The sequence below is a fragment of the Pyxicephalus adspersus genome, chromosome 7 (assembly GCF_032062135.1).
Source record: "Pyxicephalus adspersus chromosome 7, UCB_Pads_2.0, whole genome shotgun sequence".
Lineage (NCBI taxonomy): Eukaryota > Metazoa > Chordata > Amphibia > Anura > Pyxicephalidae > Pyxicephalus > Pyxicephalus adspersus.
Genome location: NC_092864.1, coordinates 57759199 through 57787186, shown reverse-complemented (window position 1 = coordinate 57787186; position 27988 = coordinate 57759199). Strand labels below are relative to the sequence as shown.

The following is a 27988-nucleotide window of genomic DNA, read 5'->3' as shown; positions in this document are numbered from 1 at the left end:
ACTCAACCAGCAACTGATTTTCTTTTAGTATTAGCTTAGAAAATACTGTGCACTGATGAATAAATACACTGGGCCTAATTTATTAAAGTTCTCCAAGGCTAGAGAAGATAGACTACTAAACCTGCAATGGATCTGGTCCAGGATTGAAATGCAAGAAATCCATTCCAGGTTTGCGGTGTATAGATATCGTCTAGTGCAGAGGTGCTTAAGTAGCTTCATGATTAAATGTAATTTCAATGTTTTGATTCTGTAAGGTTCTTGTTTTTTGTTATTTATAAATTTGTTTTGTGTCTTTAACTTCGTAATCTGAAATGCCATGTTTGACGATTATCCTTATTGTTATATTATAGAAATCGAGGCATTGAAGCTGGCTCAGCTGGCCAAAAAGGCTCAAGCAAAGAGAAAGGCTACACCTGTAGTTGGAGATATGCAGCCACTTGTGGATGCCCTGCCAGAGCTCTCTGAACTCACTACTACTGCTCGTAAGCCTAGAGCACCAAGGAAGCAGCCGAAAGAGTAAGTACCAAATAAAATTTGTGGCTTTAATTCAAATCGTATTTGGTGATACTGCCATAAAGGTCCTTGCTTAGGCCCATTCTGGGAAAAGGTGACCAGCTCTGTCCCTGTCTAATAGCTGAGATTCAAAGTGGCCATTTTGGCAAACCTTATACAAGCAAAGTCTACAGTTGTCAGCATCAGGAAATCTGCCCTGAGAGAATTAATTTACCACTAGAAGATGTAACAAAGATTTAAAGCAGAACTAAAGTAAAAACACATTTGCCTGTAATCCTGAAGATCCATGGATCCATTAGGAGGTTTTTTGTTTTCAAATCGGTCCCGCGTTGTTCCAGTATCCTTCTTTGGCCCGGTTGGGCCATTTCCAGAACTTTTGCTATATAAAAATGTATGCCTTTTCTGAAGTTTAGGGTTCTGAGAAGGCAGAGTATTCCTCTGACAATGTAACACAGACGACAGAAAGCTTGTCCTGGTTGTATTATAGCGTAGAGTAATGTGAGTCTTAAAATAGGTCAAGGCTCGGAACCCCAGCACAACATTCGGAGCACCCTACAAGGAATGTTGAAATTTACAGGTGGATAAACTAGGTTGTAGTTATTGGACACATTTGTGCAGGTACACATAGAGTGAGGTGCAAAGATTACAGGAAGTTAAAGTCAGGAAAAGCCCAAGGTCAGGCCAGCAACAAGCACAGCGCCATCGTCTTCAGACTCCTTCTCTGTTCTTCGCATGTCACCTGATTTTGCAGGCGAGATCGTATGATGGGGGTGGGGGGAGCGCACGTGAGATCAGCATTGGTTTCCTCCTATTAAAGAAAAGACTGCCCGATCTCAGGCATGCGCAGAAGGAGCAGCCGGAGCCTCCCGGGATGCGATGATGTAGTTGTCCCAGGCGGCTCAGCACTTCCATTCAGTGGAAATATTAAGGTTGTTGAATATTTGGCAACATTGAAAATAATTATTAAGCTCATAAATCTATCTAGCAAACACTGCAACTTTACTGTACTGAAGCCAAAACCCTCATTTGTTACCCTAAAGTTCTTTGTAATCCATGGCCATATTCCAAAGGGTATTTTACAGAGTTATTGAAGTGTACTTATGAAGTACTGTGCTGTGTAACTCTGAGGTCACCCTCAAATTTGCAATTGAGGATTGAATTTCATTTTTTACTGTTAGAAAATTCTTACTTCAGATATTTGTGTATTTTGTATGTTTGTGTATTAGACTTGTCTTTTTATGTAACAAGAATTTATTGAAAACATTTGAGGATTACAAAAAAAGGACAAATTATTAAAGAAAGGAAAAAAAAAAGAAGGCAACAGAGTAATATCAAACAAGTAAAGATTGTGAAACAAAATAAAAACACCCGGCTTGTCTTATTTCAGACACCAAGGAGCCTACAGCAGGCATCACAAATTGATGAGTTTGTCTGTGTATTTCTATGTCTTTAGTGCAGAACTTGCACATAAACACTACCTCTCTTAAAGTTGAAAAATGTGTCTTTGTTGCTTCAGTTTACTTAAAAATGCATAGTTTTTCCATGCCACACAATACAGCTCTTGTTGAGGTTCTGACTGCTTAAATTAAAGAACCTTATTTATTCTTGGAATGGTCATGGTGGGGGACAATGTAAAAGTGAGTGCACAAATTATCAGAAAATAATGTGTCCTAAAACTAATTGTAACAGCTAATACCAACCCAAAGCCCTCTGTCATTGAAAGTCGTCTCTGTCGTTTTCTGACTTATTTTGGTACTTTACCTCAATCATTGAAGTTGTTGTGTTGATTCATAACTTGTCCAATCCATTACAATCATAGTGGCTGTGCTTAACTGTTACTTCCCAACTTCAGCACAGTGTGGCCATGGTTTTCACAATGTCACATTTTCAAACAGTTGATTTTTAAGCTGATTAAATTGCTTTATATTTGAATTGGCTGCTGCACTACAGAATTTTGAACACTAAAAAAAACCTTATTTTGACGTCTGTGTAGCGGACTACTTACATTAAAAAGCTTTAGAGCAGTGTAGGCACTGTACGGATTATGCGCAGCAGGAAGAACTCAGTTTTTACAGCAATTTATGGGTTTAATGATGTACTGAAAGCAGAAAAAACTTGCACTGTGGAAACACAAGAAAAAACTAACCCAGAGGGTGGCACATGTAATACTTTTTGGTTACAAAAGCAGAGAATAGAAGGCATCTTTGGTATCTTATCTTTCAAGCTAGGTAACTTTAACTTGTACTCTATCAAGTTCAATCATCACATAAATAAAAGAAACCTCTGCAAGATCATATTGACCAAATGTTAGGCACATGACAGTCTAAATATGGCAAATATGCAAACTATGAAAGTTTGATCTGCATCCTACATGAAATATGTAAAATCTGAAAATCATTCCTGTCATCAAATGATAAATAAACATATGAGCTGGCAGTATAATGAAAGGTTTTTGCTGTTGGTTACCACCAACAGATTTGGATTGTCTCCAGTGTTTTGGTTTGTTTGTGTGTATATAATCCTATATATAGTGTGTGTGTATGTGTGTGTTAATGACCTAGTCGCACCTAACTCTTAACCATATCTGCAATACTTTTCAGAGACCTCCATCCAGGAACAGGTTATATCTAATTTTTTTGTTTGTATGAACCCCTTAGACTAGTCAAGCTCAATTGGGATTTATTTTTTTTTTTGCCTTCTGTTTAGTTATCAAATGGTTAGGTCAGAGTAATATGCAGGAACCAGTTCTTAAGAGACCGTGTGTACCAGTTTTAAGAGAATTAGACAGGTGAAGAAATCAGTAAACCCAAAACAATAAAATCACTCTTGCCTTCAATCCCGCAGATCAGTCTGTGCGTCGAGAGGTTTCCTCCATTAGCTCCCGCGTCTTCCTGGTATCTGCCTGCCCTGTTGGCCCAGCACAGAGGGAGTGCCAGGCTACACCATCTTCTCCCCTCTTTTTTACCTTGTTCTTCCTCCTACGTCACCCAATCTCGCACTTTGCAGGCGTGAGAAGGGCTCCTTCTGCGCATGCCCAAGATGCCCGGGCATGAGCAGAAGGAGTAGTAAAAGGCCTCCCTGGATTTGTGACATAGGTATCCCGGGAGGCTCTGCACTGCCAATAATTCTTGCTTGCCTATGCTCAGATTTGTCTATCCTTTTATGTAAAGTAAAAATTCGGAGTTTAGGTACGCTTTATCTGCATAGAGAATGGCAGCACAGGTTGGTGGTACATGGCATTGCTTATAATTTATTGCTTTTTTGTAATCTGGCACATAAATTAGTTTCTCCAGTCCAATATAAATGTAAAAAATAGACCCAATGAATATCACAGAAAGTGCTAGTTAGATCCAGCTAGATATGTATTGTCAGACTGTAGAATTAATAGCCTTGAGGAGCGTTTCCAAGGGTGTGGTGACAATGTTCTTCTCAAGTGATTGGTATTCCCTGAGAAGCAATAGTTTCCAGATGCTCTTATGGAAACCGTTTCTGTTCTTTTTCTGATGATACCTGGATCCTTCATTTTCCTTGCTAAACCGTTTTATGATGTGTCTGTATCTGGATGACTGATTTCAGAACTTTTGGCTGACTCACTGGAACCACAAAATAGTTGTGAAACTGTCTGAGATATGCAGCAATCCTGTAAAATACTTTAAAAGGTTGAAAGCTGTAGGAGATGCTTTTCTGTTTTGAAATAGCTAAATATTTGTTTCCTTATAATATTTTTGGTTTATGACTTCTTAACCATAATTATGCCTTTAAATTGAAATATGTGTCATTGTACGGCACCTAGACTTTATAGGAAATATTATTTGGTTAAAGCTCTGTTTTCAATTTACACTTCTGTTCTGTCATATAGACTTCATTTATTTTCTACTTAAAGGCATCATGGTTATCATCATTACTATTACTACTAAGTAACTCTCATAACTATGTTATAGAAGTCAGAGACTACTTAACCTCTTTTAGAGATGGCTTTTCTTAACATGTGGCTACAGTTGGACCTATATACAAATAATCTTTAGTCCAAACAAGTACACCTTTTCTTCCATATTAAATACCATTTTAAGGAGTGGGCATTTAAGTGTTTGTTAGAAAGCAGTCCTAGAATTCTTTATGGTTCAACAGAAAATTTACAGAGATTAGGATGTGCAGCATTGTCTGCACATTGTCATTTGTCCAAATGGCCAAGTGTCCTATTCATTGCTACACCAGGCTACCAGGACAGTTTGTGCTCCATACATGGATGACCGATATCTGTATATGGTAGCCTTTACAGCAAACGTTTCTACATTTCCTAAAGTTACAAAGACTAATAAAGTTTTTGACCAGATTATGAAATTTACAGTACATCTTCTGAATTCCTAGGCGTGTGGTGACGTTCGGTCACTACATCTTACCTTGCTTTTAAAGTTTTAGGTTGGAGCATAAAAGCCAGGTCAGGTTCTTTTTTACTTTTTCTTCTTTCTGTAATAAATAAACATGTAGAGATATTCTTTAGAGAGAAAAAAAATGACGCTTGGGGGCACATACAGGTAATGCCTGTAAATTCATTTAAAGCATTGGCGATAGAGTTCCTACCGTAGTAGTAATTCCAGCCATGCAGTGGCAGTCCCAAAATTTCTGGTGTGTGTTGGCTGCCTCATTAAGCAAGCAATCAGCATTGTATTCATAGAAAAATTTGACAAGTAGACATTTTAACTTATTTTAGTAGTAAATCAAGGAAATTGTTAGATAGGCCATGTTCAGCTTCCATAAACATTATTGGTCATTAATTAATATATAGCATTTTGATATTTTTCACAGAAAGGAATTTTTTTTCAACCCTCAACCACTGTAGGCCTTGTGTGGTCCACCATATTAACCTAGCTCAAGACACTGAACACTATTTTGGCAAATTACAAACATCCAAGGACATGCAGGGCGGCCAAGAAAATTGATACTTCAGGTCATTTATTCATAAAAATGCTAGGAATGTGTTAATTGAAAGTGATTGCTTTTTAATTGGGTGAGATTTAGTGACCTTCCTTAAATATGAGAATCATTTCATAGCAGTATACTAGTTAATCCCAAACCATCTACTTCCCTCACCTAAATTCTAATACTACAGTTTACATTTTCACTGATGGTATGCCGTATAATCTCATTGTAAATGTTTCAGCTGGAGTCAAAGCATCGCTGTTCATCTCATCTTCGTGATGGATAGTGGACAGATGTGATATTGTAGGAAAGAAGGATTAAATTCTACAGTGACGTCTAAAGAATCTCATTCCTAGATTTTTTTTTTTTTTTTATTGATTTATTCTTTTTTTGTTTAAACGCACATCAATCGCTGTATGGAATTAAGAGATTTTTTGGTCATTAATCCTATGATTTAGGATTTATATTTACTTAAGTAATGCTGTTTAGTAACTCGCCGTCTGGTGCAAACTGGCATTTTGTACTAGTCTGTGAAAAATGTTTCCCTATGAATATAAAAACCTTTAAAGTATTCTAAAAATAGGTCATGCTTTTTCCATGTGAACAATCCACAAAGTGCTGCTCAGGTTTTTAGTAGCTACCCACAAAGATGCACACAACACCTATTTTTAGAGGAATTGTCATTTTAAAAGAGCTACCTAATTCAACATGCTGCAAGTCAACACACACAAACGCCTGCAATGCAATATAATGTGCTCGGGAATGGATCCTACTCAAGCCAACTTATTTTTTAGCTGGAATAGCTTGAATTCTTTCTTTCATGATTTCTCATTTGTTTGCACTGTCCATTTCTTTTCCTTTCTTATGATTGTCTTTCTCCTTTGATCTTTTATTATGAATCTTAGAAAAAAATATATTGAATATGGCACAAAAAATGTAAAGAGGGCTTGTAGGGTGCTTAAGTGTAGAAGTACTGATAAAGCACTGACCTCCAGGAATCTTAAACTGTCTTGTATCCTGAAATTTAATGTTCCCAGTCTCTAACAATTCTTATAGTGTGTTTGCAGTCTCTGACCATCTCTTCAGGCCCTGTACATCAGGAAAATTGGTCACCACTGATTAAAATGATCTAGTCTGCAAGGTAAAATAGTAAGATCTTTTGAATAAAAATTGTATAAGTATCTGCCTTATAGGAAATTGTCAGAAGATGTTATATGTCATGTGACTCGCACCACCCTCAATTGTGGGCAGACAATGTTACAATTCTTTTTTTTTTTTCCCTTCATATGCAACCTAGGTAATCCATAAACCATCTAACATGTAAAGTAAAAGCTTTGATTTGTATTTGACTTGTGTTAGTAAAATCACACCTGGTCACTAAAAACATTTTTCCCAGTTTGTCTTTGTACCTGACGCGTTTCGCCCAAAAAGGCTTCTTCGATTGAGTATGTCGATCTGTCTAAATAATGGCATTTTCATGCATGCAGAAGAGGCTGAAAATATTGAAGATAGATTATAGCAGCATGGAAAGCATGCCTGTCTGTTTGATAGTCACGTTTATTGTAACTGCTTTTAATTAGCCTAAACCGATGTTTGGTACTCAGTTTAAGGGCTTAATTTCTTAAATGCTCACATTGACCATTGAAATTGCAGCAGGGGAGCTCTGTCTGCGCTGGTCTTGAGATAAATGTCGTCACGCATCTCTTCTTCAAGTAACAACATAATGTGTGCTGTAGGCAAGTAGGGTGCCGGAAAAGAATAGGTATTCCAGGCGAATGAAATGCTACCCACTTATTTTAATTTCCCCATATAAATGTTTTCTTTGACTATACAAATCTTAAGACATTTTTTGGACAATGAAGTCTTTATTTTGGAGGTGCCATTATCACGTTTAAAACCTTGCAGTTACAAAGCAATTACACTAGCATGCTCTGGCAGGAACAGCACTTACATTCTTGCAATCATGCCGTCAAGCTTTACTTAATGTAATTTGCTGGATGGAGTTCACATAACTTTTAATGGAATAATTGTTAGAAAGGATGAATAAATGTTGCAGCATTTTGTTCATCCTGTTGTGCTGTTTGATTAGTTTGCTGTTGTATTTACCCTTTTTTTTATTGCTGGAAACCATTCTATATATGAAAGGTGTTTTACGTTACCTGCAAAAACAGACTCCCTGTCTGGACTGCTTGCTTATCAGCGCTTTTGAAAGCAGCTCTAGTTGGCCAGAATTTTTTAAGTTGCATCCAGCCCCAGCTTCAAAAAGTTAGTCATTTTTGCAGTCGTGTCATCCATTAACAAAACCATTAGGCATAACTTCATGTGTGAGGATGCATTTTAATGTAAGGTAGAACATTTAGGGGTAATTCTGTTGCACACCAGCAGATTTTTTTTCATCATAAACTTTTAAAAATTTGTAAGATATCCATAATCATCCATATCTACAGATTTTTTAATTACAAAATGTATGCAAAAAGGGTCCGTAGTATGCACAATGAAATTGTATTTGAACAAGCAGTCAGGGCACTACTACATTTTAAGTTCACATTTGTATTTTTTTTTTTTTTTTTTTTTTTATTTATAAGAACAAATCTTGCTAGGTTCCCTTCCCTCAAATGTAAACAACCAGCGGGTGATTATAAGCCTTTAGAAACTGAATAAACCCAAATCAAGTGTTTTGTTGTGATCATTGAAGAACCTTTGCGTGAATAACGTCACACTAAAATCCACTGGCATGGCCAAGACGTGATTGTTTTAAAACAGCTTTACAACTTTTTAAAAGTTTGTAAGTACATAAATGTCCATAGTCTGGGAACAGGTGCATTGTAAGGCTGAAATCACATGTATTTTTGTGTATTTTCAGCAATGATCTTTTATAGGCTGATTTTGTGTCCACAATAGGCCATTTGAGACCCATCGTTCCATTAGTTGACATGGATTAAAAGCAAATAGGTTGGCCCAAAGTGATTTTTCATTCATAATATAAGTCTAACTCACCACAGTTTTCACAAAAACATGTGAGCAATAACAAAAGGAATCGGGGGTCTAACAAGAAGAATCCTGTATTTGCAATGGAAATCTCAAATTATGTGTATTTAAAGTTGAACTTCCACCCACAATGAAGGGTCTGCTTACATTACCTGGACCCATTTCTAAATCAATTACCAAATAGAGATTAAAATTTTAGGTTCTTCCCGCATGGACTAGGCACGGCTAAGCATGGCTTGAGCCCCCCTTCTGGTAATGTCCTATGGAACAAAGTGAAATCCTAGCCTGAAGTGTCTACTTACAAAATTTCCAATGGGCTTAACCTGAAATGTTGACTTCAGGCCCAGTAATGAATACAATGTAAAGTATTTGCATTTTAATTTTTGAATGTACATTTTTTTAAGCTTCTTTCGGTCCACAGCTAATGCAGATATGACTAAATGGTCATTAAACATTATTTGCATACTCTGAATAAAAGAAGTTTTTTTAAGATGATTAGTCTCTAGTTCCGGATAGAAGACAAAGCTGTAACAGCTATGCCTAATAAGGTGTCTAAATTATCTAATAGGTTCCCTTTAAAGCCCAAATCCTCCATAACCTTTAGAGGTCCCCTGACAATTTTCTTTACTTTTAATACTTTATCCATAAATTGTTTTACTTTTCTCTCAGCATTAGGTGATCCTCAGTGATGCAATGCAGTGACATGATGATAATCGTACTACACTTTGCATCATTGTACTTGTTAAGCATTGTACTTTGCATCATTGTCCATAGTTAAGATTTAAAACAAAAAGTGGGCCATAACAATAACCATTTCAGAAAACTGCTTATAACTGAAATATTTTCAAATTCTTCGTGTAAGTTTTACAATTGGCAACAGCTTTTCAGCAATCTGTACTTTTCACACTGAGCAATCTATTCTCTAATTTTCCAGCCCCTTTCTAAAACACCCCCAGACTCAGCAGTTTCCTTCTTGGGTAGACTATCCACTGTTGTATACACCCAGCATGTGCCTTGTGCAGATTTTGCAATAAAAGCAGCTAAAACAGTAATAAGGGAGATTTTCTTTATTTATAACCTCCTACACTCTGCTTATTGTCAGTGGAATGGTTTCATGTGAGCTGAGGGAGCTTTGGGCATGTGTTTGTGCTGTCAGCTGCAAGTATTAACAAATGTAAGCACAACCAAACAAATTGTGTATATAATTATGCTGTAAACTGAGATAAGAATGTACAGTATTTAACACTAAATAATCACTGACAATAATGACAGCAAAAAAAGGTGGCCAAAATAATTCTCTGTGACCCGATGTTCCATGGTTCTGGAAATTACATAAAAAATATAATGCATGCCAGGGGAGTAGGGAAAGCATGGAAGTGCCACAGGAGAGCTTTTATTACCTTTGCATGTAAACAGTCCAGGGTGATACGGCAATTGGTCATCTGTCTATAGGACTATCAGACCATTAAGGGAGCTCAGGTTTGCATCAACTGGGGCAATAAAAGTTGGGACAGAAGCAAACACAGGCTATATACATACATACACATATATATATATATATATATATATATGTTTGTGAGTGTAACTTAAATATTAAGTTCATCCCTCTGAGTTGTGTAAAGGTCATTGGTAAGTTAACACTGTTGGGCAAGCTTCACCACAAATGTAGGGTCACAAAGGTACTGCACAACATATTTCTGCCTAAAGCAGGGTTTATTGACCTAAATCAGCCATAAATAAATCGGCCATAAAGAAGTTTACTCTGATAATACTCTAATTCTATGGAAGTAGACCTTGTCAAGACAACCTGTTGAAGTTCGCAATTTATGAAGTTCCTAGGCATCAGAATGGGTAAGAAAGATGATTTAAGTGACTTTGAATCTGGCTTGGTTGCTTGAGCCAGGGAGGCTTGACTAAATATTTTAGAAACTGTTAGTCTTCTAGGATGTTCACACATGGCTATTTCCAGGGTTTACAGAGAATGTTCAGAGAAAGATAAAATGTTGATGATCGGTGGTTCTCTGGGCCAAAATGTCTTGTTGATGACAGACATCGGAGAAGAATATCTAGACAGATAACCACTTGTTACAACTGAGGTATGCTGAAGAGCATCTCTGAACATACAACATGTGGAACCTTAAGTAGATGGGCTACAGCAGTAGGTGAACACTCATCAAAATTGGACAAGAGAAGATTGGAAAAACATTGCCCGGTCTGAGGAGTTTTCATTCTGCTGTGATATTTAAATGGTAAGGATGGCATTTGGCATCAGCAACATGAAAGCATGTAGCCATCTGCCCTGTAACAACGGTTCAAGCTTATGGTTGCGCAATAATGTGGGGGATATTTTCTTGACACACTTTTGGCCTGTTTGGTATTTGTTAAGCATCATTTAAATGCCACAGCCCACCCACAGTATTGTTAAGAATTGCAACAGTTCCATAGGCAAAAGTGGAGCCAAACTTGTGTATATAAGGGGCTGAAAAAAACACTGTCTATGTGTGTGTGTGTGTGTGTGTGTGTGTGTATATATATATATATGTATATAAATTAGGACAATGCAATAGTTGGTAGGAATGCCGTAAGAAAGAATGTTTATTTTTCCCATCTGTATTTTTGTAGACTGCTTAAAAACCCACGTTAATTAATTTGCTTTCAATCCCTACCAATTTAAAAATGACACTGTCCCAGCATTCGGTTAGGTTATTTGCTGATATTAACTCCCTAGGATTATAATTTTAATTGCTCTATGACAATAGCAGCATTTTTCTCCCTTGGCTCATATCTGACAATGATAATCTATAAACATTTCAACAGAAGTGTTTATTTGAAGAGATTAGAATTGATGTGTGGAAGGACTAGAAATCCTTGAGCCATTTGTAAGGGTTATTAATAAAAGATTAGTCCCTGCTGGAAGCCCAGCGTCTCTACCCATTCAGAAAAGAAGTGTAGCCACAGTGGAGTGGGCCTCTATGGAGAGACATGATTTATAATACGTCATGGCAGTGCTATGTGTAATTAAATAAGGGGATCTTTTGTATATGCAGTCAAAACCAGGGCAGACACCCACTGCGTATGATCCCAAATAAGAACCATAAAACAAAAGATCCACTTATGGACATTCAGAAAATGTATAGGGGCAAAGCCTTCCTAGTAAAGTCTCACCAGAAGCGTCTTCTCTTTTGTCATGTTTTCATTCTTCTTTCTATAAACCAAAACTTTTTTAGTAAAATAAAAGCAAAGGGCAGATGATTTAAAAAAAAAACAACTTTAACCAAATAACATAGAGCAGCCTTTTTATTCCAATTTTTTTTTCAGAATGTTCTTTATCTTTTTCTTTCTACTTCCTTTTTTGATACATAAACTTTTTTTTCTGTTGCGATGTTCTCTTTTCAGAAAATGTAATAAAAACTGGGTTAAAAAAATTGTAGAGCGGTCCATAATAATTCAGACGATTTCCTTGTATGATAAAAACAGTAGTATTTAGATGATGCATTACATTTTACAGCCATGTTCAAAAAGAGGCTGCATAGGCCTTAAATTAGCAAAAGCAATCAATTAGCAATCTAATTGAAATAGCAGAAAAAGGCTGTTTTTTTTATTTTTTTTTTTACCATGATTACTTAGGTGGAAGAAGATGTTATTGAGAAACTCAGCAAACTCACATAAATGCAATGTACATTCAAACCACAATCTAGTTAAAGAAGGTAGTAATCCTGGGTTATTTGGGTAATGGCTAATACCAGTAACTAATACATGATAATATTATAACCTTTCTACCACATCCGTGTTACTATACCGTATCCTGTGCATTAAAATACTTGACCTGTCATGTGACATATTCCTGTAACCTTGAAACAAGACAGAAGTGTTAGCTCCATAGTACAAATACCAAATTCAGTCAACAACTTGTCCTTCTGCCTCATTTGCCTCACTGTTGGTTAATAGGGCAGCCAGTTATATCAATTTTGAATACCTTATTTTATATGTATTTTGTTAATAGTGCATGTAGGCAGCCATATTATTCTATCCCCAAATATTTATATGTACTCTCCATCGTGATTATGCTTAAGTCTATTATGACTTGTATACAAAGGCTTAAAATGTCAAAACATTCATTTGTACAAGCTTTTGTTTTTTTTTTTTTAAATTAAAACAGATCTAACATATCAAAGGACCTTAAACTAAGAAAGTGTATACTTGGTGTGTGATGTTTCATGATTCTGAGCTACTTGTACTATGAAAGTCTGCAATGGTCGTTAAGCAACTTATCTAATTGTAGTGTGGCATACGTAAATACACTAGAAGAAGAACCTGTAAATATATATATTTACAATTACATGGATACTTTTTACAAAAACTTTGTTTATGTACTTAAACGTATGTGCCGAAATTGCACCATAGTCTGTACAATCTTGCATCTTCCTTTGGCAGAGGAAAGACTAGTAAAGATCTACTGAGGACAATGACAGCAGGTGGGAATCCAGTAAAATTAATGATAATGGATGTGTAATTGTAAGACATCTCTTGGTACTAATAGATATATTTGTTTTATCCAGGGCACAGACAAATTGGGGCCTACAAGTCAAGCAATGTATGAGTAATAAGTTAACATATTCAATAAATATATGCTTATAAGGTAGCCGTGTTCCCCAAAAGTTGTAGGTGGGTGTCAGCCCCTGTACTCTGTCTAAACTCTTAAGTAATTACCCCAAAACAGCCTAGTGGTTACTATAAGTGTCAGAAGGTGCCCCCAACTAAACGGGCCTGGGAAGAACACTGGGTAGTATAAAAAACATGATGAACAATGTAATTTAGATATATGCCTTCTTGTACAGTCTGTATTTAGACTGAAGTTAATCTCAGGCGGTTTTACACAGTTAGGTGAGCCCTCTATAGTGTTTTCCTTGTCGTGTGTTACTTGGTTGTTATAGTGGAGACAAACTCTCAGGTGTATTTTAATTGCTCCTTGACACTTGAAAAATATGCAAGAGATTGACCTGTGCTATGTCCTTTCCCCATCCCACCTTATTTTGATCAGTTTTTCCCTTTTCCGGCAGTATGTAATCATTGGGGCACACAGCTGCACCTTAACGTTATTATTCAGAAGGAAAATTCCCCATGAGTTGTTCTGCTGAGATGGCAAATAATAATTAACGCTTAAAAACATTTAGTCTAAACAACCTATTCATAAACAGGCACACATTTGCTAATCCAAGTAAATGTAGACACACATTATTGTACATCAATTATGATTTGTTCTCGAAGACCTTAAACTTCACATCCTGAGGCAGTATGGGTAATGCTTAGAAGACACAGTTCTAAATAGTGTCACCCCATCATTTTGGATGGCAGGTATGATGGCTGTACATACAGCTGCTCAGCACTTTACTGAGCATCCTGTTTTGTTCTATTTAGAATGAGTTAGAAGGTAAAATCTGAGAAATTGAGGTTCTTTGTTATACAATAGTATAACAATAGCTGTCTTTAGTGGACAGTCATTAGTAATTCAATATGGCAGATCACCAATGACCTTTACAAAGTTGGGCGGGAACTTGGGTTAACACTAGGTTTTTGCCTGACATGATCACAAATTTTGTTTAAAAAATCTAGTATGTATGAACCTTTAGTTGCCCATGTTTTAGGATAACATATAAGAAATATACTTTTGGATAGCACGCAGGACACCTCAAGGCAGTATTATATTAAAACACAATTCTGTGTTTAAAGTAGCATGTGTATGTATGTGTGTGTGTGTGTGTGTGTGTGTATATATATATATATATATATATATATATATATATATATATATATATATATATATGCCATTTTTGGGGGAATTATGGAAAGTTTTATGAAATATTTGTTTTATTTCGTTTTTTCTGTTTTATACTATTTATATCAAGCAATGTGTGTTGCTATTACTTGAAAACTTAATTGGCAAGTGGACATCTTTTTCTAAAGTACAGCAGCCTTTGTTTCCTGGCTGATGAATTGGGTGCTATAGCTTTGCAAGTGTGAGTTGTATGTAAGTTGGATGTTTGTAACTCAAGGACTGCATGTATATTTCTAATGGGGCTATTGACATGAAATTTACTCCAGTTGTTAATACCAATACGCATAATCCACACATACAAAGAATTCAAAACAAATACATACAAAAAATGATGTTATGTGTAATAAAGTGGAATGGCACAGGGAATAAATATTGATCAAATGAAGAAAAGGAGGTGAAAAAAGTCATGGAAAGCCAAGAAACCTGCTGAAACCTGTTAGTGTTTAGAAAATAATCCTGCCCCTATCAGTGCAAATTATTATTAGCTGGATGGCCTATAAAAAGGTTTCTTTTTATCAAAGTATCACCCAAGAATCATCTCATGATGGGTAAAGGCAAAGAGCTCTCTCAATACCTTCTCAAAGTTATTATTGCAAAAGATACTGATGGCATTGGTTCCAGACATTTCTACGCTTCTGAATGTTTCATTGAGCACCATTGGGGACCATAATACGGAAATGGGAAGAATATCATTTCACCCTCAACCGGCCAGGTGCTCTTTGCAAGATTTGTGACAGAAGTCAAAATAATAATCAGAAGAGTTGTTCAAGACCCAGGAACACTCATGGAGAGCTTCGCAAACACCTGGAATAAGCAATTACAGTTGTTTTACAGACAATAGGACAAAGACAATAAGTAAAGCACTCAACAGGCATGGCACTTTAACAGTCTCCACTGCTGAAGAAAAAACATGAAGCTTTTTTAATGTTTGTTGCACAACATGTGAACAAACCAGTGAAATACTGGGAGAATATAATCTGGTCAGATGTGACAAAAATTAAACTCTTTGGATGTCCGTGTACACGCCATGGAGGTGTGAGCATCATTTTTTTTTTCAGCACTTCTGCCATCTACCAGAATGCTGAAAATGATATAAGGGTAGACATTTCAGCAAGGAAATGATCCTAAACACACAAATAAGGAAACTCCAAATTGGTTTCAGAGAAACAAAATAAAGCTTCTAGAATGGCCCATTTAATCAGCCGACTTGAATCCGATTGAAAATCTATAGAAAGAACGAAGGATCAGAGTTCATAGAAGAGGCCCTGGGAACCTTCAGGATTTAAAGACCTCAGCATTCCATGCAACTAGTTCCTTCATACAGGAGGCATCTTGAAGCTGTTATTACCAACAAAGGCTTTTCTACAAAATATTAAAAAAATTTTGGTAAGCGTGTTCAATACTTATTCACTGTGCCATGTTGCTTTATTACACATGACTTTATTTAGGGACTTATTTGTTGTGATTTCTTTGTATGTGTGCATTACTTGGGTTGTTACCAACATATGGTATAAATTTCATGTCAATAGCCAGTAAATATATTTACTGAGAAAAACTTTGACATGTTTAATACTTTTTTCCCCCTGCTAATTATTTTAATAAGAACTCTTGCTAGGTTTCACCACAGTCTGCTCTATAGGAGATACTCCTTTTACTTCCTGACTGGTTATCAAAGGTTATCCAAGACTAAGGCTAACATTTTCTAATAAAAAAGTCACGTAGGTAAGTGTTATCTGCTATGAACTTTTGTCTGTTTTAGTTTTTCCCCCACTTCTTGTCTAGTAAAATTAAATTAAAAAAAGAAAAAGAAAGATCCTTTCCAACGACAAAAATCTAACGCGTACATATCGTTAGACTAACTAGATTGTTTCCACCTATCAGACACTTTTAGAAAGTGCTGTCAAGACATGAAGGGTTTATTCTTGACCTTATATAGATTACTTATATAATTCTGTCTCGCCACAACTGGGAATTTTTAATTGAGGCCACTGGGTATACCAGCAAAAAGCGCATGAAAAGTAAGTCCATTAAACATGACAGTCACAAAATCAGAAGCATCAGAAGAACATGTCTTCTTTCCCTTTACTTTCTGAGGGAATAAGATTTTACAGTCTAAAATCTACACGGAAATTAGGAGCACCGTTTAACTTCAGGAAATGTCTGTTGATTACAGAAAAACAAGTGAACATAAACACTGCATCTAAATGATATATATTTATCCCCTAAACCATCAGCACTTTCAATGTGTGTATTTGTGTTGGCAGTCATTACTACCATTAAATGAAATGTTCTAACCAGATGTGTGGCATGTCAGAACACATGTGTTAAACTGAATAACAGTATCATTTATCAACAGTGAGCAATCAGCTTCTTTTTTTTTTTTTACCCTGTTAAACTGCAAAATACTATATTTTAATGCCATTTACACACACCCACACCACACCACACCACATCACCAGTATCTCGAGTTAATTGTAAATAGCCATTTAGACTGTCACTTGGCAAAAACTGTTCACGTTAATGCTTCTCTTTTTGTTATACAAATAAACTGTTTTCCACCAGTTGACCCATAGTCAAAATTCAGTGTTAAATAATTTTATTAAATCCTGTCTTTTTTGCAGTTGCAGCCCCTATTGGATGTAATTGTTTTTTATTTAGCTATGCTCTCAGGCAGTAAAAATTTAACAGCAATTTCAACAAATCTTAAAAGGAGACATGATGTGTTTAAAAGGTAAAGACACACAAGTTTTCAGAGCTGCCACTATGCACCAACACTGGTAGATAGGATAACATCAGGATTAGTGAATGTCAGGAGGAGATCTTGATTGTTATTGGAAAAATCTCTTTGGGAAGTCAGTACTACCTTTACATTTCTCATAACGAAACCAAAACATTTCGTTACATTTTGAATGTGGGAGGAAACTTTTTATTAACCTGTCCCATTAATCTAGACTGATTGGGGAGATTCCCGATACTATCACTTTGTAATAGTGTAATAAATTCAGAAGTAAAGAAAATGATGATAAAATTAGGTATCCCCTTATTTTAACTCTTACTTTAGTCTTCAGGATAAATTAAGTGAATACATTTTCCCAAATGGGGGCACAGACTGCAGAAGAAACCAGACAGGGTCCTATCCCCATAAACACTTCACCCAAAACTCAAAGTTTGTGCATGAAAGAAGTGTCTGTATATAATAGGGGGAAGTGTGTGTAACACAGGTAATTATGGGGTTCTTGTATTTAAGCCTAGTCTAGGTGGTTGAGAGGCATTCTGTAATGGCTGATTACTGAAAGGTTAATGCACATACACTGTACACTGATCACCAAAATGGTTAATCCACATATACTGCAAACAATATTTAAATTGCTTAATGCACATACTCTTACGAGGTAAAACTGAATAGAAAGCTCAGTGTACTAGAGGAGCATTGTACTACTGGCATAGCAGTAAGGTGTTCTCTGGGGGCAGGATACATGGCACAGATCAATGTGTCCCATGGTTTCAGTGGTATATATTTATTTATTGCTCAATGCTCACAATGAAGCCTCATATACAGCCACAGTGCACATGCGTGAGAGCTGTGAGTATGCAATCTCTACCGCCATGCATATCACAGCACCGTTCATGCATCGTGCAGCCCCTTGTCGTTGGAAAGGATCATGAAAGATTCTTTCCAACGACAAAAATTGCAAGTGTGTACGCAGCTTTAGTCTTCAGGATAAATTAAGTGAATACATTTTCCCAAATGGGGGCACAGACCGCAGAAGAAACCAGACAGAGTCCTAACCCCATAAACACTTCACCCAAAACTCAAAGTTTGTGCATGAAAGAAGTGTCTGTATATAATAGGGGGAATATGGGGTTCTTGTATTTAAGCCTAGACTAGGTGGTTGAGAGGCATTCTGTAATGGCCGATTACTGAAAGGTAATGCACATACACTGTACACTGATCACCAAAATGGTTAATCCACATATACTGCAAACAATATTTAAATTGCTTAATGCACATACTCTTCCGAGGTAAACTGAATAGAAAGCTTGATGTACTAGAGGAGCATTGTACTACTGGCATAGCAGTAAGGTGTTCTCTGGGGGCAGGATACATGGCAAAGATCAATGTGTCGCATGGTTTCAGTGGTATATATTCATTTATTGCTCAATGCTCACAATGAAGCCTCATATACAGCCACAGTGCACATGCGTGAGAGCTGTGAGTATGCAATCTCTACCGCCATGCATATCCATAAGGGCAGACTTGATGTCTTGAAGAGGCCAATGCCTGTGCTATTTACATTGTGCCTTACTACGAAAATCTGTATGCTGGAAGTCGGATATTATGGAGTAAAGATCAGGTTGTGTGTTGGTTATGTGATGTCCATCAAGGACCCTTGTTCAAAGCAACAATGAATTGGGTATTATCCTTGGTGGCCAAATAAAAATTCCCTTTTTTTTTTCTGAAGGGTCTTTAGAAAAATGTAGACTGTTATCTGTGAAGACATTGTGTGGGAAGACATTTGTTAAATAAATATTCTGATCGCCACAAGGCTTACATGGTACTTCCTGGAATCTGTAATTTTTTTTTTTTTTTATTTGATACCTTTTTGAACACCTGCAGGCTGTAGAGGGATCATCCCGACTGATAGAACATGTGCAGGTAATAAGTAAATGCAGCTTGATTCCACTGAAACTCTTTCCTGTTCTCCTTTCAGCACTGTGAAGAAGAAGAAGCCTGAGCCAACAGATTACAGCAAAATGAGGCCTGCCCAGAAACGAAAAATAATGTAAGTGTGTACGTGAATTTATGCTAATTGGGGAGATTTACATCATATATCTAATTGCTGTGTCTACATGCTTCCCTGTCTTTGTAGCTCAATTTAATTCTGTACAGATGTACACTTCTGGAAACTCTGAAACTATTGATTGAAACTGTCTCATAGATGAACCTCAGGCAAGTCAGGAAATCAGATTTTTTTTTTAAGTTTAACCATATCGAGACGTAATCGTAATACATTGCAGCTTACCATTCATTCAAGATGTGGTGACTGCATTACTATTATTATTTTTTTAAGTTTTTTTCCCCTGTTTCTTAGTCATTGTGCCAGTAACACACCTATTGTTCTAGGATGATGCCATTTACTTACCCTACTGTATGAGAACAACTAAACCAGTATCAGTCTTTAGGATTCCTACCTTCTGCTCTTTTTAATAACATAGAGGGTGTGTTTTAGTCCTCTGAGATTGTTGAGATCAATGTAGCTGATATCAGGCAACACAGGCAATAAACACAAGAATTCTTGTTCTGCTCACAAGATCAAAATATATTGTGCACTTCTCTGGAAGATAGAACACCACTTTCTCCCAGTCTTAATTTTACCCCCAATATTCTGGTAGGGTCAGAATCTTTCCTGCTTTGTATCATTAGTTCAGGCTGGTGGGTTATCGCTGTGGAGGATATCAACTTGGCATACCTTGGCCTACTTATTACTATTCAAACATTATTTAAATGCCACAGCCTTCAATAATATTGCTGCTGAATATGTCCATTTTTCTATGACCACAGTGTACCCATCTTCTGCTGTACACTTCCATCAGAGTGCCACAAAGCCCAAATCATCTCAAACGGTTTCCTTTAACATGACCAAGTTTGCTGTACTCAGATGGCTTCCACAATCACCAGATCTCAACCCAATGGAGCACATTTAGGATGTGGTAAAATGGGAGACCACGTCATGGATGTGCACCCAACAAATCTGCAGCAACTCTGCAATTCCAACCCAGTACTCGCATTGTGTATCTAATATTGAGGCCAGTGAATGTACGTGTAATGTGGATACTTATATCACCACTGTATAGGCCACCTGTAAGTAATTTTGTTTTCAGCATATTAGAAAGTTTTCATAACTGTGCTCAGAGTTTAGTACTTGCAGTTTAAGGATGATCCATTAAATATATTATTTCCACACTGTTCACTGCCTATCACAGGACTCTTCTTCTCTTTTTACATGAGAAGGCAGCAGGAATGTTTGTTGCTGGGCACAAACATTCTTTTAAACACAATGATTAATTATGAAGAAAAAAACCGATATGAAATATTTTTTAAAGCCATTAAATTAGGTCCATAAGACTAACCTAAAATCATTGTCCTTCCCATGTCAGTAATGATTGAATACATAATGATATTGATTAACATGTCTGGTCCCTTTGCTTAACAGAAATGATACAAATGTTTGTATGTTATTGTAATGTTCAATTAGGATAGATCCAGTAACCACATATAATATAGTTTACTTCTGCTGAGCTGACTGCCATGGCCACCTTCCCACATGATTTATTAAGCAAAACCACAGCTGTTCTTGTGCTGTGTCAATCATTAAAAATAATATATGTAAAAGGAACAAATATGGAATCATTCTTTTCCCCTTGATATTTCACTCAAGTACAAACAGGAATCACTTCATCCTCATTCTCTTTTTATAAGTTGTGTATATGAGACATGCCATGAATACCAGGGCAGTGTGATAACTCTGTTAAGATATGTGTACAGCATGCTGTATTGTTTCAACAGACAGCCAACATTTCCCAGCAAAAGCCTAGACTAAATACAAAGTAAGATTCTACACGTATTCCCCTGCTGATTCACAAAGTCTGCTATGTTATGCAGCATTTAATGACCAAATGAGTGAGATGGTGATCAAAGATCAAGCCAATGTAGGCTATTCTGCAAGATATTCTTCATGTATTTAGGTGCTAGAAGAATTCAGAAAGCATGCCGAAACAACCTTTCATAGAAGGTGTAGAGTAATATTTTGAACTATAACTCTGTGTATTTCCTAGCATGTTCAAATGTATTTATCATATGATTGTCCTCTTGGTTACATTAAAATCCAAAAATGTCTAGTAGTAGTTTAACAGGTTCCCTCTAAATCTTGATCCCCAATAGCACAGTCACTATTGCTCGTCCACTGTTCTCCTTATCTTGCATTGCTTATGGAAGATCATGTGACAGCACTGTTGTTTGACCCATCTTTGAATAGAGCTGATTTCCTTCTTCGATAAGGCTGAATAAAGCAAAAGAGGAGCATAAGGAGTGTAAGCATATGTGGCTGGGTTTTGGGGAACTGTTAAAGAACAATAATTGCTTTCTTCTTTGGACGAATGAAATATTCACTTAAAAATCCACAAAAAAAAGCATTCAAAATATTTTCCAATTATTTGTTTGTGTATATATTATTTCTGTTCAGTTGATGACCATGTTTGCTTTTTGTTCTTTTTATTAAAGAGTACAAAAACTAAATCTGGGAAGATAATAAAATAATGCAGACTTACTGGTCCACTGACCCCTACCCGCCAGAGTATTGTTCTTCTTCAGCTATAAAACCTTTCTAGCATCTCTATGTATTCAAGCCTCAATGTAATTGTTTTCCAGCTTTACTGTTTATAAAGGTTTTTAAGACTAATGGCTGTATACAGTAATCAGTGTAATTACCTTCTTTACTGATAGTAGAATGTGTTTTTGGTCACAGGAATGAGTGAACAGGCAAATGATGGTAAATTATATAGGAGCGTCATCCAGCTATATAGCTGTGTGTAGACATACAAATGTTCCACAATATTTCTGTTTCATGTTTTCCCCAAGTTACAATATTTGAAGGCTAGATGTGTGTGCTGTGAACATCATCACTTATTTTGTCCCTTCGGAGGCAAACAAGAGCCCAGGATCAGCTGTTAGCATCTGGCAGGCAGCCGTCTGACGTGCTTTAGGATTTATTGCCAGCCTGGAAACCTCCTGTGGAACCGGTGGGAAACCAATAGAGACGTAGACAGACAGGGAATAGTATTGTGCTCTAACCAGTCATATTGTATGCTAGAAATCACCAAATAAGGGCAAATGAAAGCCTTTTTGCTGCCTGTCCAAGTTATTGTGAAGTCTTTTTTGTAATTCTAAATTTATTTATTGAATTTTTATTCTTCAACTGGAGAAAAGGGTAAAAAAGAAAATCCCACATATGGCTAAGAGCTGTGGTTATATTTTAATGTGTCAGTTCTAATATGGTTCATAGAAAATGTAGCAAGATGGGGATTGCATTTTAAGCTATGTTCATATGGATCTTTACAAAATCATATACAAGTTACACTGAATAACATAGTCATGACATGTGTAGACTGAAAGCTCTGAAACCAAGATGTTGTCACTGCATTGCTTAGGCCAGATCAGTGATGGAAAATTGTGCCCCTTTTTTTGATATCTCATATTTTTATGTTGTGCTATATTACCTGTACATCCCCATGCTAAATTACCACTCTCCTCGCTTAGCAGCTGTAAGTAGGTGATCTTTGCTCTATGTAGCAGCAGATTTTGGGATGACATTCTATCTGCAATGGAAATCGTTTCATATCGCATACACACAGTGTGGGAGACGTATACATTGTAGCCTTATCTCCTACTTTTGTCTACCTTATGTTCATGTTTAATCTCAATATTTCCCAGTAATATTTGTAATAAATAAAATATAAGAGCCATGTTTATAAATAACAGACTGACAGTCAGTGAAAAGAATAATTCCCTAATACATTACAAAGCATTAATATTCTATGGTATTAAATAATTCTGAAACATTACTGGTTTCAAATTTGGCAGGTGCAAATAGTGAATAGTTTTGTTTTTCATTGTTCATTATCTACAGTCTTTTTTGTTTGGTTATTCAGTTTACAAGCTATGGTGCTCTTGGCTGCTAGACAAATGAGGAGAATGTGAGATTGGAAATGTGTGGATATTACTCAGGGATAAATTCTATTCTGACTTCATAGCAGGTAATCTCCTGCTACCCTATTATTTCCTATATAACTACAAAATTTGGTCTGATGTAAAGCTTCCCTAGGGCCAAAGATCCTCCCCCTCATGTGACAACTGTCAGGTTTAGCAATTATCCACTGTGGCAAATATCACTGCGTTATGGGAGTACGAGGACAGGAAACAAAAATAGATAACCTGACCAAACTGTAAGAGCAGTGCGTTTTATGATCTTATTTGTGCATTTGTCTAATAAAACTGAATGGCACCTTCCATATATTTAATGAGGTACCTTAAGACTATTATCTTTAAACTTCATTTTTTATTTCTTTCTAAACAAATCGGTTGCCATCTATAATGTTCTGTATTGGAAATCTGCAGCTGGTCATTGACCTTACAACCTATTTGTACAATCGTGCAATGTCCTTTAAACCAGCTGTCGCTAACCGGTGGTCCGTGAGAAAGTTTTTGGTGGTCAGTGGCTCTGGCCAGTGCACCCCCAAGTGGGCTCAGGAGAAGGACCCCGCTGGGAGGGCGTACTGGCCAGACCTGCAGAGTATGTCCACGGTACAGATCGCAGGCTCAGACCTGCAATGGGAAAGTGGGCGGGTTCTGGAATCATGATGCATGCGCGGTCCGGAGCTGGTAAATTTAGTGGTCGGTGGGTCTGAAAAGGTTCACGACCACTGCTTTAGACTTCAAAACATGTGTGTGCATAGTTTGAGTGGCCACCTAACATATTTAATATTCAGTGAGTGTAAACTTTCAGCCTCCTTAAGCTATGTACACACGTCCAACGGTTCTCGCCTGATAGGCTGAGGGACGATATTGGTGAGGAGTATCTGGTGTGTGTACAGCGCCAGTCGTCCATCGTCCAAACGACCTTCCTGGCGGATCCACGGACGGTGGATGACTAACGATCCTAATGCAAAGAAAGTAAGAGAGTGCACAGCAGGGTGCTGCTCCATCGCTCTCCACCTCCCCTCCATATAGCAGAACAGCGCTGTATGTACAGCACTCGTTCATGCATGCGTGCAGTCCTAGTCATTGGAGGATCGTGGAAGATCCTTTCCAACGACTATTATTGCACGTGTGTTTGCGGCCTAATTCTTAGAAGTTCTCTGTAGCTGAAAATGAGGATTTAGTAATTTGCCTTGAGGATAATTATCACAAAATGTATGTTTATTAGGTGTGGTTAGACACCAGTGAGAGCACAGTTGCTGTACTTTAGATGCATTTTATGGTGTGGAGATTATGGTGTTTATAAGTTGCATTTTGTAGTAAGAAGCACAGAAATAATAAGGCCTGAATGATAAAGATGTCTTTCCTAAATATTTCCACCAACAGTAATTGTAACAGGTATTTGGGTATACACAGCTATTTCCTCCTACTACATTCCATGGTGTAGTCTGTGTACATAGACAACAGACGTGCAGCCCTCCTTCTGTCACATACTAGGACCTCTTTACTAATTTCTTCATCAAGATTTGATAACATTCTTAAATGAAACATATCGTGGTTCACATCACCTTTGTCTGCCTGCAGTTTTCTTTGGATTACAAATCGTTTTCCTTGGCTGATGGACTCTAATTTTTTACTAACATTTTGATTCTAGTCCATAAGGAGCTGTAGCCACTTTTCAGTCATAACAGCCAACGTGCAGGGAGAGTTGGCACCACTGCCAAGGCTGGAGAACCGAAGTGCCAGAGTGTAGCTGTAACGGAATGCTGTGTATGTTTAACTCCCTCTGCACTAGGCTCAGACCATTCTCTCTCTTTGTGTTTTCTCATGTAAATCTTTAAAATATGATGTCAAAATTAAGTTATATATTTTAGTATGATTTGGCAATGAAAAGTTAGGCAGTCACATTTGTTCTCACAGTACTTACTGGCATAGTCTACCATTAATCCTATATTATGAAGTAACATAATATATGCTGCAGTGATAGAAAGAAGAAAAAACACACCCCTCTTGTGGTACCCCTCTAATGTATTTTTAAGGGTCATGTCCCACCTAATATATACCATTAAAGGGTAGGGAATGGCCTCAAAGCTAATAAATGCTTTTTGCCATTGAATATTTTTTTTGGGTGTGGGTGTCATTAAATGTGTTTTTATTTACAAGTCATGCAAAGACAATGAGCTAGGTAAACTCAAAAGTGCAACCAAGTTAACTACTAGAATAAGGGGCAAACAAGTGGACTATACCACACACACACCGTCCCCCATCACCAAAACAATGCTGGTTAGTCCCAGAACCCCTCTATCAAAAATGATAGAGGAGACAGAGGGATAAGGAAGAGGGGTTTATTTAAATTAATTGTAAAAAGTAAATCTACTATTGCAAAAACTGATTTTGGTTAGAAGAAAAGATTAGGATATAATGATCAGCCCACCAGTTTTTTATATGTGGTGGCTGTATTAGTTTTTTTAGGTACTTGGGCAATACAGAAAAATATTGGTTGATCTTTCTTTCATAGCTATCTGCTGTGAACTATAAAACCGCACATTCCTATCTAATGACAACAGGGAGAGGTGAGAGGTTTGTTGTGAGAGGAGCAGCCTAGAGTGACAACGTTGGTCCTCCATTGATGCAGTGATGTGAGTGAATATTGTCACCTGAGGACAGTAGGTACAATACTGGCAAGATGACCAGGTAAAAAATATTTTTTTTAATTTATTCCTCTGTAGGAAGATGTATTCTTCTGTTTTGCATTGTGACCATTATTGTCAAGATAGAAAGTGAAGGGAAATCAAAAATGTTGTCATTCTCCCTAGGTCAAGAGGGAATCTTCCAATGAGGATACCTGTTCTGGAGACTTTTTAGGAGAGGATTTTCTCTTTCCTAAATGGTACACAGACAGAAAAACATACCAGAGTTTTTTAACCTTATTTATTCTATTCAAAACCACAAAAAAGGTTTAACTATACGTAGAGTTAAAGCTTACCCATCTGCAAATGTCCGCTGTATGGAGTTAGAAGGTTTGATGACTAGAAGTCACATCCAGCAATGACCTGTGATACCCAAGGATAAGAAGAACATCATAGAGCAAAATTAAGTAAATACAGCCATGATATGCTAAAAGATTTAAAATATTTGAGTCCTGCAAAAAAAGCCAACTAACTTTAGTTGAGCACATTTTCAAATACATTTGAAGCCACAGTGCCGTACCAGTGCACCTCTGGAAAGTTATCTCTTTAAGTAAAATCCATCCAAGTCCCCAACATTGAGGCGTATATAAGCATACTGATTTCGATTCACAGCTTAAATTTTCACTTTTCTGAAGAGGACCTGTCATGTCTGTAATTCCTTCCAAACCTAAATTCAATAATTCCCTTAATGCAGGGAATGGATTGGGGTCTTGCAAACTCATAAACTTTTACCCTAGGTTATGTAAAATAGCTATCTAAAAAATGAGGACTAACCTGGACCCTTCTAACTACTATGTTGGTGTGTAGGCACCACTAAACTAAAATCTGTGTGCCTAAAATATAATATAAAATCTTTGGAAAGGTATGTTGATGAATTTAACTGTGTGTTTTTTTCCAGGGAAGAAGAGATTTCCCGTGTCCAGGAGTTGATCAAGGACCCTTCCTACAAGGCTAACCCCTTGTCAGCAGTGTCCGCGCACCTGCTAAAGCGTATGAAAGCAGAGCAAGGAGTTCTGCCTAACCTCTGATGGTGTTACCCAGTGCACCCCACATGGTAGAGCTGCTGACACATAGCCTGTTTCAAGGAATTCAGGAAAATGGCAGCAGAATATAAGAACAAACCCTGGCACCAACATTGGGCTAACACTGCAGCCAAGTGTGCAGGCACATGGTTATGGCTGTGTGGACAGAAACACCTGGCAGTAGTTAAAACAGTTGCTTTTTTAAAAAAAAAAAAATCATATTAAATCATGTATTTGAGTTTTATGACACGATATAGGATCTGTGTCCACCTGCCTTATATCTGAATCCCCTAAAATGTTGAAAAAGTGAAGATTTGAAGTGTTTACAAAGGTTGTGCTTTGTTTTTTTGCTAACATACCAAATACCGCTTTATCAAGAATGGGGTTTAGATTGTGATTCATGCTGTAATTAGGTGAAATGATGCAATAAATATGTATAAAATTGAAAGCTTATTTGGTTGCATTTTACAAACAGATACTTCAATGTTTCTATTAGCATAATTTGAGTCATCAGATAGTTTATCAGCTAGATAAAGAAGTATTGATAGACATGTTAATTATGTGTGATGTGTACAAAATTCAAGCTCCTTACTCACTGTAGGCTGCTCCTGGGTTTGTGTGCTATTACTCTAATACTTTACTGATTTAGATTTCTCAGTGAGGTGACAGATTTTGATCTGATTTTTAAAAATTGCAAAGGCATGCTCCTATACATTGATGTACTGAAAGTGCAAGATTACCTTTATTATGATATCAATATGCCGTTAATAGTGCAGTTTGATTTTTTTTTTATTGTATTTTGAGCAGAAGACTTTAGATGAAAACTGTACATATATAGACAACTTGAGCAAACAACACAATATGTTAAAAAAAATGACTTAAAAATAAACAAGATCCTTAAAAATTGTCGTACAATTGGTTTAAATATCATACAATGTTCATACAAGTGTTGTATGAACATGTTACTATGCAGGTTGAACAGAAATACATGTGTCTTGTAAAATGCTTATGTTTGAAAAAGATAACATTTTATAAAGGCTTTCCCCTTTGTGATATGGTAATGTACAGAAATTCAACAGTTTGGGTTCAAAACAAAGTCTGTGGAAATTCAAAACCTGGTTGGAAGAAAACACATTGGGATAAAGTGGGCACTGATTCCGATTTCTCAGTGTGATCACACAAGAGTAATCCAAATACTTCTGTGGTTCTACCACCATTATTGACCACATCAATATGCGAAGAGCCTATCAGATACCACTGTTGA

General features: G+C 36.8%; 1 protein-coding gene across 1 annotated transcript; it reads left to right on the top strand.

Annotated features, from left to right (window-relative positions):
- Positions 1 to 133: 133 nt before the first annotated feature.
- On the top strand, positions 134 to 27628 carry LOC140335717 (ribosome biogenesis protein SLX9 homolog). Its single transcript, XM_072418610.1, has 4 exons — positions 134 to 209; positions 351 to 516; positions 18970 to 19041; positions 26601 to 27628. Exons 1-4 carry the CDS (start codon positions 149 to 151, stop codon positions 26728 to 26730), a joined length of 429 nt encoding a protein of 142 aa, XP_072274711.1. The 5' UTR covers positions 134 to 148; the 3' UTR covers positions 26731 to 27628.
- The last annotated feature ends 360 nt before the right edge of the window (positions 27629 to 27988 follow it).

What these genes read in the sequence shown, in the direction of transcription:
- LOC140335717 (XM_072418610.1), top strand. Translation starts at nt 149, where the DNA reads ATGCAAGAAATCCATTCCAGGTTTGCGGTGTATAGATATCGTCTAGTG. An exon ending in CCAAGGAAGCAGCCGAAAGA is followed by an intron (nt 517 to 18,969) that starts GTAAGTACCAAA and finishes TTCTCCTTTCAG; the next exon opens with CACTGTGAAGAAGAAGAAGC. An exon ending in GCCCAGAAACGAAAAATAAT is followed by an intron (nt 19,042 to 26,600) that starts GTAAGTGTGTAC and finishes GTTTTTTTCCAG; the next exon opens with GGAAGAAGAGATTTCCCGTG.